The 15,712-nt window shown below is 46.8% G+C and overlaps 2 protein-coding genes across 2 annotated transcripts; one reads left to right on the forward strand and one right to left on the reverse strand.

Annotated features, from left to right (window-relative positions):
* Positions 1 to 657: 657 nt before the first annotated feature.
* Positions 658 to 2,591, reverse strand: LOC109734064 (probable LRR receptor-like serine/threonine-protein kinase At3g47570). The gene is given in 4 exon segments (XM_073505563.1): positions 658 to 1,249; positions 1,344 to 1,775; positions 1,847 to 2,390; positions 2,392 to 2,591. Coding segments are annotated over 4 exon segments (1,551 nt in total). The 5' UTR covers positions 2,584 to 2,591; the 3' UTR covers positions 658 to 866.
* An 8,594-nt stretch (positions 2,592 to 11,185) lies between these two features.
* Positions 11,186 to 15,504, forward strand: LOC109734065 (ent-copalyl diphosphate synthase 1, chloroplastic-like; the record flags this gene model as incomplete). Its single annotated transcript, XM_073504664.1, has 12 exons — positions 11,186 to 11,600; positions 11,709 to 11,892; positions 12,045 to 12,259; positions 12,369 to 12,489; positions 12,599 to 12,711; positions 12,827 to 13,053; positions 13,317 to 13,432; positions 13,477 to 13,575; positions 13,653 to 13,895; positions 14,210 to 14,336; positions 14,432 to 14,677; positions 15,141 to 15,504. Coding segments are annotated over 12 exons (2,331 nt in total), but the record flags the coding sequence as incomplete, so codon positions are not given.
* Positions 15,505 to 15,712: the final 208 nt, after the last annotated feature.

Below are 15,712 nucleotides of genomic sequence, written 5' to 3' on the forward strand. Positions count from 1 at the left end.
TTGTACTAGCATATCTGGGATCTTGCAGATACACATTAGCACTCATAGCGGTGAATTTGTAAGCTAGCAAGACACCTGAAAATATATAACCAATTGCAAATTTAATTAGAGCGTAGGCCTTGGAGTTCCCAGTCAACGGGACCATTTATCTGAAAATCATTCAAGTTATCTAAATTCTAAATATATTGCCAAGGTATCAGTTCTACGTGCAGAGTAAGGCTTTTCCTTGTTGCATAGATATCAAACAATATATGCATGACAATGAGTGGCAAACTAATCAGTAATCACCAGATATTTACATGACAACAATACATCTCACTGCGGGTTCTCACAGCTCTGTATGATGTGTTCTCGTAACAAACTTCTGGGTTTGAGTTGGATCAAGGTGTTGTGGTGCTCTTTAAGACGTACTAGTTGGAGGACTAAACGACTGAGAGCAGTGCATGAACTTATGAAATGTAAATTTGTATTGCCTGTGTCAGTGAATCTATGCTGAATTTTATGTTCGATGACTGTCCTAGGAATGGTCAACATGGGACTACAGAAGATCAGGTAGACCAACCGGCATTGTTACCCTGTCCTATGGGTACACCCGAGGGTGCTTTGAAGGAGAATGTTAGCTCCACTAAGGAGTCTGATTAGCTTGAAGACAACCAGTACGTAATTTACCAGTTCTTAGTACGGAACTTGACACATAAGGTGGAAAGGACAGATCAACAGGCAAACATGACGAGCCAGAAACGAACAAACCAAAACCAAGCTTACAATGCCAAACATAACCACCATAAAGCCAATTAAGTGTACATGGCCTGGATGTTTCAGCATAAGGTCTTGCGCTGTATACTGCCAACCCTGTTAGTTGCTACTCATTTTTGTGTTATTCTAACATAGCTATCCCTTATCCTATGGATCGCAGCAGCTGCATCTCCTATGCACATTCTCTCGGTGGGTGCATGCTTGCTGCATGACAGGGCAACCTCTATGACAGAGGATATGGCATTGCTGGTATGTTCCATTGGGTTGCTTCCATCCAGCAAACTACTCGCACTAGCTTCTTCAATGGACAGTAGGACTGGATCGACGATCTGCATCAGCATCCCTGGAAATGCATCCTTGGCATGTTTTTGCAGGGTCAACCCGTCTCTGAACATGTCATGAGTAGGTGCCTTGCCTATAAACAACTCGAGGACGACACTCCCAAAGCTGTATACGTCCCCACGTGAAGAAACTTGACCACCTTCGCCATATTCTACATTCGCATACACAAAAAGGTGTGATTTTGCATACCTGCTAAATTTATGCTGTGGACTGTTTGATTTAATGTTAGAGAAAATTAAAGCTACCTGGAGCGACGTAACCAATTGTTCCTCTTATTCCAGTCGAGCTCTTTGAGTTAATCAGTTGCTCGGCTGCTGGTTCGGAAATAATCTTTGCAAGGCCAAAGTCTCCAACATGAGCAACTAAATCCTCGTTGAGAAGAATGTTGCTTGGCTTCAGGTCGCAGTGAACTATTGGCGGTTCACAGTTGTTGTGCAAATAATCTAGTGCATCAGCAATACCGACTGCAATATTTAATCTCTGAATCAATGTCAATCCTTGCAGTTGCTGTGATGCATCATGTACATCCGGATGTAACCAGCTGTCCAGGTTCCCATTGGGCATGAACTCGAACATAAGAGCTTTGAAGTCGTTTTGGCTTGAGTCAGAGCTTGAGCAGCAAGTTATGACACTGATCAAATAACGATGGCGAACCTTACTAAGTGCCTCACACTCAGCTAAAAAGCTTTTGGAACAACCAGTGTATTTGACAGGGTTGATAGGTTAAAGATCTCTTTTGGTAATGGACCTGAAAACTTATTGTTTGAAAAGTCCGCTTCAGTTATCTCCTGGAGGTTCCCTAGGCCTGTTGGAAGGCCCCCCTTAAACTTATTGCTGCCGGCTGAAAGAACTAGCAGCCGTGTCAAGTTCCCGAGGGAGGATGGCAAGGATCCTGAAAACTGATTATTATTGAAATACAATTGCTGAAGCAAATTTAGCCTTCCGATGCTGTCAGGCAAGACATCAGTAAATTGGTTGTGAGGGAAGTCCAACACATTTAGTCCGACAAGATTGCTTATGCCAAATGGTAATTTGCCAGAAATTTCATTAAATCCAAAAATAAACTGTTGGAGATGTGCTGATAGGTTGCCAACTGAGCTTGGCAGCACGCCACCTAGCGCGTTGGCCTGGATGCAAAGGTTCCTGAGGCGTGTGCAGTTTGTGAGGAATGTCATAAACTCCCAGTCCTGAGCAGTGGCTGCCATTAGCTGATTACTCTCAAAATTGAGGACTTCTGGGCAGAGCATTCCAATCTCAGGAGGCACTGTTCCGGTGATGTCTAGAAACCTTATCTGAGTTGCATTGACGAGAGAAGCTGTTCAACCCGCCGAGGAACAGGCCCATGAGGCGCGGGACGTGATCCCCCAAGTCAGAGGGCAGTTTACCACCCAGCAAGGCATCCACATCGGGCTTATCGTCGAGTGCTGTTGCTGATGCCGATTGGAATGCGTAGGGCAGCAGAAGCAGTAGAAGATGAGGCCACATCGCCGATGACACTGAGAATGGTAGAATAAATGTAAGCTTGAGGTCATTCAACATATCGTATAGTGGAACTTTGTGCTCCTACATACTACGTACATTATATGCTTATTAATCTGCCTAATTTACTGCAGAGCAGATAAATCATGTAGGAGTAGATGATTTATTTTCACTTCGAAATCATAAGCTGCACTAGCCGATTGTTTGGTCAAGGAATAAGCCAAACTTGGTCCATTGGAGCAAGTTCTTTTTTTTATTTTTTTCTGAAAAAGAGGATAAACATCATGAACCTCTGGATTGTAGCGAGTTCCTTATCCGAAGCAACAGTGACCTAAAACGTCTTAAGAACGTTTACAGAGGGAGCATTTTCAGCTCAGCTCCTCCAATGGAGGATAAGAGTCCGGCCCAGGGGCCGGGGCCAGGGAGAATGAATCACATCACGGACCCGGTAGGGAAAAGAGCCATGCTTACAGAGATGGATGTAGGGGCCGGCCGGGAGGAGGACGTACGTGCGCGCAGCCTCGAGCGAGTGAGGGGGCTAGCGGGGTAGGCGGAGGAGAGGAAGGGCCGGCCTGCCGGCGGCGTCGGAGGGGCTCGGAATCAGCTCGCCGGGGAAGGAGGCATCAGACCAGATCACAAGGTGTGCGCTCGGCGGAGTCATGCCGTATATGTCGTCAGAGATAGTGGTAGGGACGGTAGTAACTCAGGGGCATCTGTCGGCGGGTTAGTATGAAAACGAAATCCATAAACATGAGGCGCGTGGCCCGGCTGCCGCGTGCGCGTGCGTGGTGCCCCCCTCCGGCCCTACACGGCTGCCACCCAGTAGCACACTATTTGCCTTTAAAAAAAAAAACAACTTCAAACCCGTAGCGTTCCTAGATACTCGTCCGCCAGGTATACCTGGCCATGGATACCCGGCCCGACCCGGTCCGGAAAAGCCCGACCCGACCCGGCTTGGAAAAGCTCAACCCAACCTAGCCCTGTCTTGCCCATGGGCCGGGCCTGGGCCTAGGTTTTCAGCTCGAAGGTTAGGTCGGGCCGGGCCTGGGCCTGCCATATTTGCGATTTACTAAGGAGGCCTGGGCCTAGGTTTTGAGCTCGAAGGTTAGGTCGGGCCGGGCCTGGGCCTGCCATATTTGCGATTTACTAAGGAGGCCTGGTGTAACGCCCCGGATTCGATGCGCCAGGTGTCTTCCAGTTATTCGTCGTTGTTGTCAGGTCATTTGCTTGCGTGTTGCTTTTTGCCATGTCATCATCTGCATTGCATCCTCATATTTTCAAAACTTGCATCCGTTCGGGTTCCCCCGGTTCTCCCCGTTGTCCGTTCTGAGCCCAACCACACTCTCCCTCGCGCCCGTTGCACCTCTCAGATCTTGTTTCGTGAGCGGGAGAAAAACGTTCTCGGAATGGGTCGGTATTTGCCGAGTGGCCTTGGTATAGCACCGGTAGAACGCCCGTCAAATTTCGTTTCATTTGGAGGTCGTCTGATGCCCCAACGGTTATCCGCGTAGACCGAAAGCCCCTTTTGTCTTGCAGCCCAACACCCCTCCAAATCAGCCTACTAGCCCATCTAAACCCCCTGCATTCTCTCCGCCGTTTGATCACAATCGTGTGGGCGAAAACCGCACCTCATTTGGACTCTCCTAACTCCCTCTACCTATAAATATGTGTCCCTCCCCGAAAATTCGCGGATGAACCCTAGCCCTCTCCCTCCTCGCGCCGCCGGACATGTCCGCGCCGTCGCCGGACGCGTCCACCCCCGCCAGCCACATCGCCCGGCCAATCCCGGGGCGACACGTCATCGCCGCCGTCGCCTGCAGCCAACCGGCGCCCTCCATGTCCCCCCCCCTCTCCTCCGCCGCCAGGGCCCGCGGGGCCCATATCCGGCTCGCGGGGCCCGAGCCGCCGCCGCCGCCCGTGGTCGCCCGCGCCCGGCGCCTGGCTCCGGCGCCGCCGTCTTGGAGCTCCCGCCCCGGGCCGACCATCGCCCGTCCGCCCCGCGCCCGGCGCCTGGCTCCGGCGCCGCCGTCTTGGAGCTCCCGCCCCGGGCCGACCATCGCCCGTCCGCCCCGCGCGCCGCCTCCGTGCCCGACCCCGGTGCCGGCCACCTCGCCGCCCGGCGCCGGCGACCCCTGCCGCCCGCTCGCCGCGGCGACCTCGCCCGCCGCCGCCTTGCTCCTCCGCCCTCCTCGCCGTTCGCCTCCGCCGCCGCACCTCTCCACCGGCGCCCCCCGCGCCGCCTCGCCCCGTCCACGCCGTCCCCGACCTCCGCCGTTGCCGGAGTCGCCTCGTCCCGGATCCGGTGAGGCGGGATCAGATCCACCAGTGCACCGAATCAAACACGCCTCCCCCCGCCCGGATCTCCCCGTCCCGCTTCGCCCCGTACAGATTTTCGGAGTGGTATATTTCTGCTAAGTCCCTGGAATTCAGCATCATGTGCACATGTTTGCCATGCCATATCTCCATGACTGTAGCTCCGTTTTGTGCGTGTAATATGTTGCAATGTTCATCATGATGTGATCTTCATTTTGTTCCATTGTGCCATGCTTGTTTGAGTCCATCTTGATGCCCTTATCATCGTTGCAAGAGTGCCATATGATGTTAACTGCTGTCTGTTATCAGAACTTGATGATTTGTCTTTTTCATGCCATTTTGTGTGTGCATCCTATGAGCATGAGCTCTACATGTGTTTTGATATACATCATGCCATCTTTACAGTGGTGCTTATCCTGTATTTTTTTGGTCTATTTGGTGACTAGCACAAGCATGCAAAATAGGCTCCGTGATATTGCTGATTTCTGTGACATTGTTTTCTGCCAAGTCTGAGTCTGTTACATTGTGATGCCATGTAAACCTGCTGCTATCATGAGTTCTACGCATAATCTGGAGATGTTCACTAAGGATATTTTGTTATAAATGTTATGCTCTACCCATCCATGCCTTTTGTTGCATTTATATCAGGCTGTAGCTTGTTGTAATCTTGCTCTCAAATTGATAAATAATGTTGCTGTCAGTCTGTTAACATTTAGTTCAGTTTTGCCATGTGTTTTGCTAGTGATCCATGCACCCTATGGTTATTCTATTGCCATGCTTAGCTTCATATTTATTCCATCTTACTTTTGGTTACCTTGTTATGCCATGTATTGCTCTGTGGTGAGTGGTACAAGCTCACCAACATGTCTACTTATCATTATTTTTGCCATGCACTGTTATTTTCACTGTCTGAATCTGTTTATGAAACTTGCTATGTTTACATGGGTGCCATCATATCTTCTGTGCCTTTTTGGCTCATGTTCAGTAAGGGACATTTGTTATATGCTTTGAGTAGAATCACGCCATGCCTTTGTTTTCTATGATCTGTTCCTGTAGCATGTTGTTTGATAGCTCTTTGCAACCTGATGTTATTTCTGCCATGTCCAGTAATTTCTGCTAAGTCTGTGAACTGTTATTATTTGTAATATGGCCATGTCCTTTTGAGTATGTTGTAGTGGTTTCTGGAGATAGCTCAGTGTTCATGTTTTGTCATGATTTACCTGTATTTCATGTCCATGCCTTTTGTTATCATGTTGGAGTGCTGTAGCATATTTCCATGGTGCTTGCAAGATGCCTAGTTGCTGTTTTGGACATATTGTTGCTATATCTTGTTTGGAGTGTATATGTTGCACCGTTGCTCCGTTTTGAGCATGCTCTATATGAAACTTGCTTAGTATTGCATGTAGATTCATGTTATCATGTTGCATCCATGCCTTGAGTGTGTTTGCTTGATGTTTGAATGCATTTTGCATCAATGCCATGCTTAACTTGTTTTGCTCATATCTTCTAGGCAGTAGCTCCGAATTAAATGAACTTTATATGAAACTTGACTAGAATTTCGTGTAGATCATCTTGGTGCATCTTAACTTGATGTTTAACAATTTGAACATAAGATTTATTCAGATCTGTACCAATTTCGAAATTTGCATATGAGGACTTACCGGATTTGTTATATGTTGTTTCCGGCCTCATTTAAACCTGCTTTGATGTGTTGCTCTTGTATGCCTCATCTCTTGCCATGAGTAGCTTCATGTAGCCTTGTCATGCATCATACTTGGTTGAGCATCATGCCTTGTTCATGTGTGGTGTGTTTACCATGTTGTGTGATTCTTCTCGATAGTTCCCGTTTCGTTGCGATCGTGAGGATTCGTTCGTCTACGCTTGGTTCGTCTTCGTGGCTTCATCTTCTTCATGTACTCGTTCTTCTTCCTAGCGGGATTTCAGGCAAGATGACCGTCACCTTGGATCTCACTACTATCATCGCTATGCTAGTTGCTTCGTTCTATCGCTATGCTGCGTTACCTACCACTTGCTTATCAAGCCTTCCAAATTGCCATGTCAGCCTCTAACCTTTTCACCCTACCTAGCAAACCGTTGTTTGGCTATGTTACCGCTTTGCTCAGCCCCTCTTATAGCGTGGCTAGTTGCATGTGAAGATGAAGATTGCTCCATGTCGGATTATGTTTATGTTGGGATATCACAATATCTCTTATATTATTAATGCATCTATATACTTGGTAAAGGGTGGAAGGCTCGGCCTTATGCCTGGTGTTTTGTTCCACTCTTGCCGCCCTAGTTTTCCGTCATACCGGTGTTATGTTCCTTGATTTTGCGTCCCTTACGCGGTTGGGTGATTTATGAGACCCCCTTGACAGTTCGCTTTGAGTAAAACTCTTCCAGCAAGGCCCAACCTTGGTTTTACATTTGCCTCACCTAGCCTTTTTCCCTTGGGAGTCGCGCATCCCGAGGGTCATCTTTATTTTACCCCCCGGGCCAGTGCTTCTCTAAGTGCTGGTCTGAACCGAGTAGACTGCGGGGCCACCTCGGGGAAACTTGAGGGCTGGTTTTACTCGTAGGATGTCTCATCTGGTGTTGCCCTGAGAACGAGATATGTGCAGCTCCTATCGGGATTGTCGGCGCATCGGGCGGCTTTGCTGGTCTTGTTTTACCATTGTCGAAATGTCTTGTAAACCGGGATTCCGAGACTGATCGGGTCTTCCCGGGGGAAGGAATATCCTTCGTTGACCGTGAGAGCTTATAATGGGCTAAGTTGGGACACTCCTGCAAGGTATTATCTTTCGAAAGCCGTGCCCGCGGTTATGTGGCAGATGGGAATTTGTTAATGTCCGATTGTAGAGAACTTGACACTTGACCTTAATTAAAACGCATCAACCGCGTGTGTAGCCGTGACAGTCTCTTCTCGGCGGAGTCCGGGAAATGAACATGGTTTCTGGGTTATGTTTGACGTAAGTAGGAGTTCAGGATCACTTCTTGATCATTAATAGTTGACGACCGTTCCGTTGCTTCTCTTCTCGCTCTTATTTGCGTATGTTAGCCACCATATCATGCTTAGTCGCTGCTGCAACCTCACCACTTTACCCCTTCCTTACCCATTAAGCTTTGCTAGTCTTGATACCCATGGTAATGGGATTGCTGAGTCCTCGTGGCTCACAGATTACTACAACACCAGTTGCAGGTACATGTTTTGCGATGATCATGACGCGAGAGCGATGTTACTTGTTTTGGAGTTCTTCTGCTTCTTCTTCGATCAGGGGATAGGTTCCAGGTCGGCAGCCTGGGCTAGCAGGGTGGATGTCGTTTGAGCTTCTGTTTGTGTTTTCATCCGTAGTCGGATGTTGATCTTATGTATGATGTATTGTTGTATTCTTGTGGCATTGTATGCCTTGTATGTATCTCCTTATATTATGTAATGTTGATGTAATGATATCCACCTTGCAAAAGCGTTTCAATATGCGGGTCTATCCTTGGTGGGACCTTCGAGTTCCTCTCGGATAGGGTCGCATATTGGGCGTGACACCTGGCCCGAGGCCCGACGACCTTTTTGTTGATGGGGCCAGTCTTGGGCCTGGATTCTAGGCTCGGGCCTAGGTTTTCTCATCGGGCTTTGTTAGGCCAGGCTCGAGGCCCGTCCCGGCTGGATGGCCAGGTATGCCGCCAGGTGATAATCGGATGCCGCCCAAAATAGCGGTTCGCTAGAGCTTGAGTGCCTTGGCCATGGAGCGCCGGCGGCCGCATGAGTTGTTGTACCCCGTTGACCCAACACCTCAAGCAGTTGCCTCTACTCCAGCACCACGGCGACGAGCGCTCACACCGGGCACTCCTCTGGCGATTTCTGCAACCAGAGCCGTGTTTCTGAAACGTGGGTCATGTTGCAATTCTTGGCCTCTCAAGCTCTAACGCCGGGCGCTCCTACGTCACTTTCTGCAATCGGGGATATGTTTATGAAACAAGATCCCTGTTGCAAAAGAAAAGATCTTCACCATCGAACCACTTTTTTTTCTTCTGAAACAAGACCCTGTTGCTGAAAAAAAAACTTCACCACTGAACCTTTTTTTTCTCCTAAAACAAGACCCTTGTTAAAGGGACTTGTGGCCAACGTGAGCGTTTGATCAGGATTGATCCGACGGCTACGCAGGCGGCGAGTGCTGCGTGTGCATCAGCCGGCTGAAGGGTACCGTTTTCCATATATAAATGACCTTCGAAGGACTAAATTCACCCAGTAACCTTAAAAAAAACTTATTTGGGGATCTGACCCCCTCATTGTTGCCAAACAATTAAGCGTGTAAACTACAAGCGAAGGCGCCTTACATGAAGACGCTTTTGACTGTGGCCGACGACTATTCACGAGTGTGGCATCGTTCCCTTCTCTCCCGCCTTTCCGTAGAGCATAGTCAACTTGAAGGACCTTAAGCAAATAACATAACATACTCTCAGTTGTGCAGGCAATCTGCTCCACTCTACTCTCACATTTAAGATATACGTATATCTCAGAGACAATTACCAAGACAACATTCTCAACCCTAGCCATTTCAACTAAGCTAAATAATGGAAATATACATCTACTGGTAACTCACCTGCACATTGCAGCCAACGAATCTCTTTCCAGTATCAACTCCTTCAAAAGCCAGACATTTCTTCGGCCTTTGCTTCTATAGGATGTAATTCGGTACATCATCCACAACAACATGGTCACCAACGTCCTTCCACGACGACATGGTCACCAACGATGAGAAAGGCACCGGCATGGTCGAGTAAAGAGAGGAGAACGAGCTGGAGAGTGAGGGAGAGGAGTTCTAGAGCCAAAGATCGTAGTTCTCGAACGAGCACTCGAAAAGATTCTGGAGGATCCTCATGATTAGGTATTCTTTTTCCCTGGATCGTAGCTGGTCAGCCGTCTTGAGTCGTTTGACCCGGTCGGAACGTCAGACTCTAACGTCCGCGAGCACGGGCGCCGTCTGTCGGCTGCCGACGTGGCCCTGAAGGGTGGGCCCGTCTTGTCGTGAAGAAAAGGGATCTGGCATCCTCCCCTCCCCGGACTGGACCGGCGGCTATGGAGTGGCATCTTGGCGTGATGGGAGCGGAGCATCTCACCCTCGCCCTCACACCACCCGTTCACAAAGCCAACGTTTCTAAGCTTTTTGTCCACTGCCAGAGGCCTTTGCCCCACGCCCATCTCTCCCTTTTCTTGTGTTCTATCCTTGTTGTATCCTTCTATATATGCATTGCAATCACACTGCACGGCACACACACATGTCCCTCCTGGATAACCCCGCGCCATTCTTGGCTCATTCCTTAGCTGACAACCTTACCCCTCCTTTGCTTTATCATCATCATCATCGTCATTGTCAACAACCCATCATCATCCTTAACACTCGGCGTTGGGAGGGATTGGAGGAGTGGTGTTCATTGCGGATCGAGGAACGTATACATTGCCGCAGCCAGCATGCAGCTACACATCTTGCCGCCGGCGTGGGTGCCATCGGGCTACGGCCACGCGTGCTCTCGTCGTCAAAGGTACTCGATCGATGTCGCTTTCTATCGTGCTTTTCGCGCGCGCGGCGCTGGTTTCCCTGTCGTACGATGTTTGGTGTGTAACGCGATTACTTGTGTGGATGCACCATATGTGATCAGTCAACGAATCAGGAGTTGATAGGATCCGGATTTTCGGAACACACAACACATTAATTAGTAGGTGAGACAAGAACAAATGATCTGTCAACGTCTCTAGGCCCTTTTTACAAAACGACACGACATGCCATTTGTCGCCAAGAGGAGTCGCAGTGATACTGATAGAGAAAAGGGTATTACTAGAGAGAAGGCTAGGATTAAGATTTTTCCTTTTGGAGCACACAACACGTTAACTAGTAGGCGAGACAACGGTTCGTCAACGACTATTTTTTTGGCATCAAGAAAAGAAGGAACCCGAACCTATATGAAGTTCACTTTAGAACAATGATGTAGCTTTCTTACCAGATCCCAAAGCATCAACTATACAAAAGAATGCTTCTGCAGTTTAAAGTCATGTCTGATGATAGAAAGATTCTCGACCTACTATTGTTCTCGTTACCGTCAGTGTCACTGCCATCGTTCTTTCATCAGCTAATAAAATCCTAGGTGAACTTAACCCAATCTCAGTCTGTATAGCTTGAATTTAATTTACAATCATGTAAACTGGACCTGCAGCTGAAATTTGGTAACATGTTAATGCACATGGAGGCATTATTATTCTAGTTAATTCAAAATGAATGTGATGTCTTACGCTGGATACATTTAATCATTCGTGTATTTCGACGTAACTGCAGGGTTGCAAACGAACCTTGTCAGAAACGATATTCAGATTCTAGAACGGACTGAGGAACCATGTGAACTCGACGACTACTGTGTGATTCCCGGGACAGAGTTCGAGCATGCACTGGTCGACCAAGTGAGGATGATGCTGGGGTCGATGAGTGACGGCGAGATCAACGTCTCGGCATACGACACCGCCTGGGTCGCTCTGGTGCCGAGTCTTGATGACAGTGACAGCCCCCAGTTTCCCACCACCCTCCGGTGGATTCTTGACAACCAGCTCCCAGACGGCTCCTGGGGAGACGCTGCCCTGTTCTCCGCCTATGACCGGGTCATTAACACCCTTGCCTGTGTCGTGGTTCCAACAAAGTGGTCTCTTGGCGCTCATAAATGCAGGAGAGGTATTGCAAATCTACAAACTGATACACACCACTGTTCTGCTAAAGTACCAAATGAAGCAAGGTCTTTCAACTAAATGTATGCATGATGCATCCTGGTTTTCTTTTCAGGGCTCTCTTTTCTGGAGGAGAACATGTGGAGGCTAGCGGAGGAAGACCTGGAGTCGATGCCCATTGGCTTCGAGATTGCGTTCCCTTCTCTCATGGAGGTGGCCAAGAGCTTGGGCATTGGGTTCCCGTATGACCACCATGCTCTGCAGCGCATATATGCCAACAGAGAAGTGAAGCTCAAGAGGTACCCCATATATCCCCTGATGCAGATTACTTCATAGTTTTCCTAGGTACTCCCTCCGTAAACTAATATAAGAGCATTTAGATCACTACTTTAGTTATCTAAACGCTCTTATATTAGTTTACAGAGGGAGTAATTATTAATTACTTCGGTAGGATTCCGATGGAGATGATGCACAGGATTCCAACGTCGATCCTGCATTCCCTTGAAGGGATGCCCGGGGTGGACTGGCAGAAAATCCTCAGGCTCCAGTCTAGTGATGGGTCCTTCCTCTATTCTCCTTCGGCTACAGCCTGTGCTCTCATGCAAACCGGTGACGCGAAATGCTTCGCATACATCGACAGGATCGTCAAGAAATTCAACGGAGGAGGTAAGAGATCCATGACCATTAACTGCACTGATATTGGATGGGATTGAGTTCTTTTTTTGGGTAATTCCTGATCCCGTGTGCATTGTTCATCTTGATTGGCGCATTTCAGTTCCCAATGTTTATCCTGTCGATCTCTTTGAGCGCATCTGGGCCGTCGATCGGTTGGAGCGTCTTGGAATCTCGCGCTATTTCAAGCAAGAAATCAAACAGTGCCTGGACTATGTTCATAGGTTTAATTTCTCCTTCATAACTGTGTCTTGTTAACAATAACATGGTAATCTTAAACTTTTGGTCGCTTCATGTGGAAAGTTTCTTCTAACCTCTATACTCTCTCTTTAGGCACTGGACTGATGAGGGGATTGGCTGGGCGAGGAACTCCACTGTAATAGACGTGGATGACACATCTATGGCATTCCGGCTGCTGCGGCTACATGGATACGATGTCTCCCCGAGTATGACCTCCTTTTCCCTGCAAACTCAAATATTGTATAGTGCTGTACATACTCTGCAGAGCAATAATAATTATTTCATGTCACAAACAAAACTGACATTTTGATTCATTCACAGGTGTATTTGAGAAGTTTGAGAAGGACGGGGAGTTCTTCTGTTTTGCGGGGCAATCAACGCAAGCAGTCACTGGGATGTACAACCTGAACAGGGCCTCTCAGCTAAGATTCCCTGGAGAGGATGTGTTGCAGCGTGCAGGGAGATTATCATATGAGTTCCTTAGAGAAAGGGAAGCGCAGGGCATGATTCGAGACAAATGGATCATTGCTAAGGATCTACCAGGCGAGGTAAACACGTCCATCCTGCCAATCAATCGGCTTAGATGGACTAGGAAGTAAACATAACCCTCACAATCTCTGGCTTGATTGCTGACGACACTTTAGAGTTAATTTTTTTTGAAACCCCTAAAGAATTATACTCCATATACAATATGACTATTTTAAACACTCTTGTTAGCATATTAAAAAAAATTATTATCTTATTTTTGTGAAACAAAATAACCTTATCTGGATACGAACAAGAATATAAATACCTTTATGTATGATTATAGGTAAAATATACACTGGACTTCCCATGGTATGCAAGCTTACCGCGTGTAGAAGCAAGAGTCTACCTAGATCAATATGGTGGTGATAATGATGTCTGGATTGGAAAGACACTCTACAGGTAAAAAATGGTCCCAGAGTTGATATGCTGAATGGTTTTGACAGGATGCCACTTGTGAACAACAACACGTATCTTGAGTTGGCAAAGCGTGATTTCAATCGCTGCCAAGTCCAACATCAGCTAGAGTGGCATGGCCTACAAAAGTACTCATTAATCTCACGTAACATCTTGTTAGTTACGTCCTATTTTTCCTGCATAACATGTCTTTCTATGTATTTAGGTGGTTTACTGAGAATGGCCTCGAGACTTTTGAGGTGACTTTAAGAGATGTTTTGAGAGTTTATTTTCTAGTCGCCGCTTGCATTTTCGAGCCAAGCCGTGCCACCGAGCGACTTGCATGGGCCAAGGTGTCAGTGCTGGCCAACATTATTACTGAATACCTTCATAGCGATTTGTTGGGTAATGAAATGGTGGAACGGTTTATGCATGGCGGTATCTATGAAGGAAATGGTAATATATTATGGTGAGCACATTAACTGAGCATCGCTACTCAATCTAAACCATCACACCAACTAATACTAGTAATTTGGTAGATGGTTTCCACAGTGGACAATATATTACTATATTAGATGTGATACAAACATAAAATCCACTATATTAGAAATTAAGACCTTCAAACTTGCATATATAGCTTTATATTTTGCTTACGAGGGATGATGTAATCTTTAAACACTACTATTTAATCCATTGCTGTGCCATTATGAAAACATGGACTTCCATTTATAATGTCTTTTCATTTTTTTAATATGGTTCACATGACACAATTTGTCCATCCAGGCGTAAAGGAGATGCAAAAGAGGACATTCTTGTGGGGGCACTTGAGCAGCTTATTGATTTATTGGCACAAGAGGCACTACCTGTTGGTGAAGGACCAATGTACATCAGCAATTTGTTACGCTGTGCTGTAAGTTGAACGACCAATTGCCCCTTTTCTTAGAGTTATTAATTGCTAGAATGTTCTCTTGGTAAACATTCTAATATATTTCTTTGGGCCTCTAGTGGATCGAATGGATGATGCAACAGAAAAACAGACAGGATGACACCTGCATTTTAGGTGTTGTTCAAGCAGGGTCGTGCATGGTTCCCGATAAACAAACATGTTTGCTTCTAGTCAAAATTATTGAGATTTGTGGTGGACGAAGTGGTGAAGCATCATCGATGATAAACACCATGGATGGTGCTTGGTTTATTCAACTTGCGTCCTCTATTTGTGACAACCTTCACCACAAGATGTTACTTTCTGAGGTAGCTCTTTTACACTCAAATAATATATATTTTTGCCATATTTTCTAGTGAACTATGTGATACTCCCTCTGTTTAGTGATATTAACGCTCTTATATTTCTTTACCGAGGGAGTACATGGTTGATCGTGTTTTTCCCATTTGAAGAACTGAACACAATGACAGATCACTGAAGTATTCTCACCCTTTCTTGGTTACTTGCGTGCAATGAATAACCCACATGTGTAAACTCAAGTGTGCTCTCAAGAAAGCTCCAAAACATTAGGGATCTCATGCTAGTTTTGGCTTGTAAATTAGCTTATAATAACTTCTTTTAATTCGGCGCTAGAATTTATTTTCTTTTTTCGTATCTGCTCCATGCAAGCAATATTCCCATGTTCATACCAAGTATGAACCAACACCTTTTCGTTAGAAACAGAGCCACACATCAGACATCTATCAAACTAACTATGCAATTTATTTACAGGACACCAAAAGGAACGAGGCGACAATGAGCCACATGGACGAGAAAATTGAGGCGGGCATGCAGGAACTCACCCAGAACGTTCTCCAGGCGCAAGGCGATGGAGCGAGCAGCGAGACGAAGCGGACCTTGTTGAGCGTCGTGAGGAGCTGTTACTACGCCGCTAACTGCCCTCCCCATGTGTTGGATGGACATGTCTCCAAGGTCATTTTCGAACATGTGTTTTGAAGGAAAGAAAGAAGAATTTGTCATGCAATGGTAGGAATGGGTGGAGGTGGGATCTGTATGTGCTGTACATAGAAAATAATGCTGCAAGGAGCGCTAGTGGAAGGACAATTGTCAAGTTGGATTGATTGTTAGGTTCAAATGTGTCGCAGTTCGTGTTTGGTTATTTCTTGATCAGAGGATGCAACCCCGACTGCACAGCGCACTCCATTTTTGTTTTTGATGGGATCGCTCCAACTAAATGTACAAACTAATTGCCCGGGTGTTGCAACGGGGCATACACATTCTAATGGATTAACATCAATTATGTCTAATATATACCTTTATACCCTCTCAAAAATTATATATCT

This window comes from Aegilops tauschii, chromosome 7, assembly GCF_002575655.3.
Source record: "Aegilops tauschii subsp. strangulata cultivar AL8/78 chromosome 7, Aet v6.0, whole genome shotgun sequence".
NCBI classification, from domain to species: Eukaryota; Viridiplantae; Streptophyta; class Magnoliopsida; order Poales; family Poaceae; genus Aegilops; species Aegilops tauschii.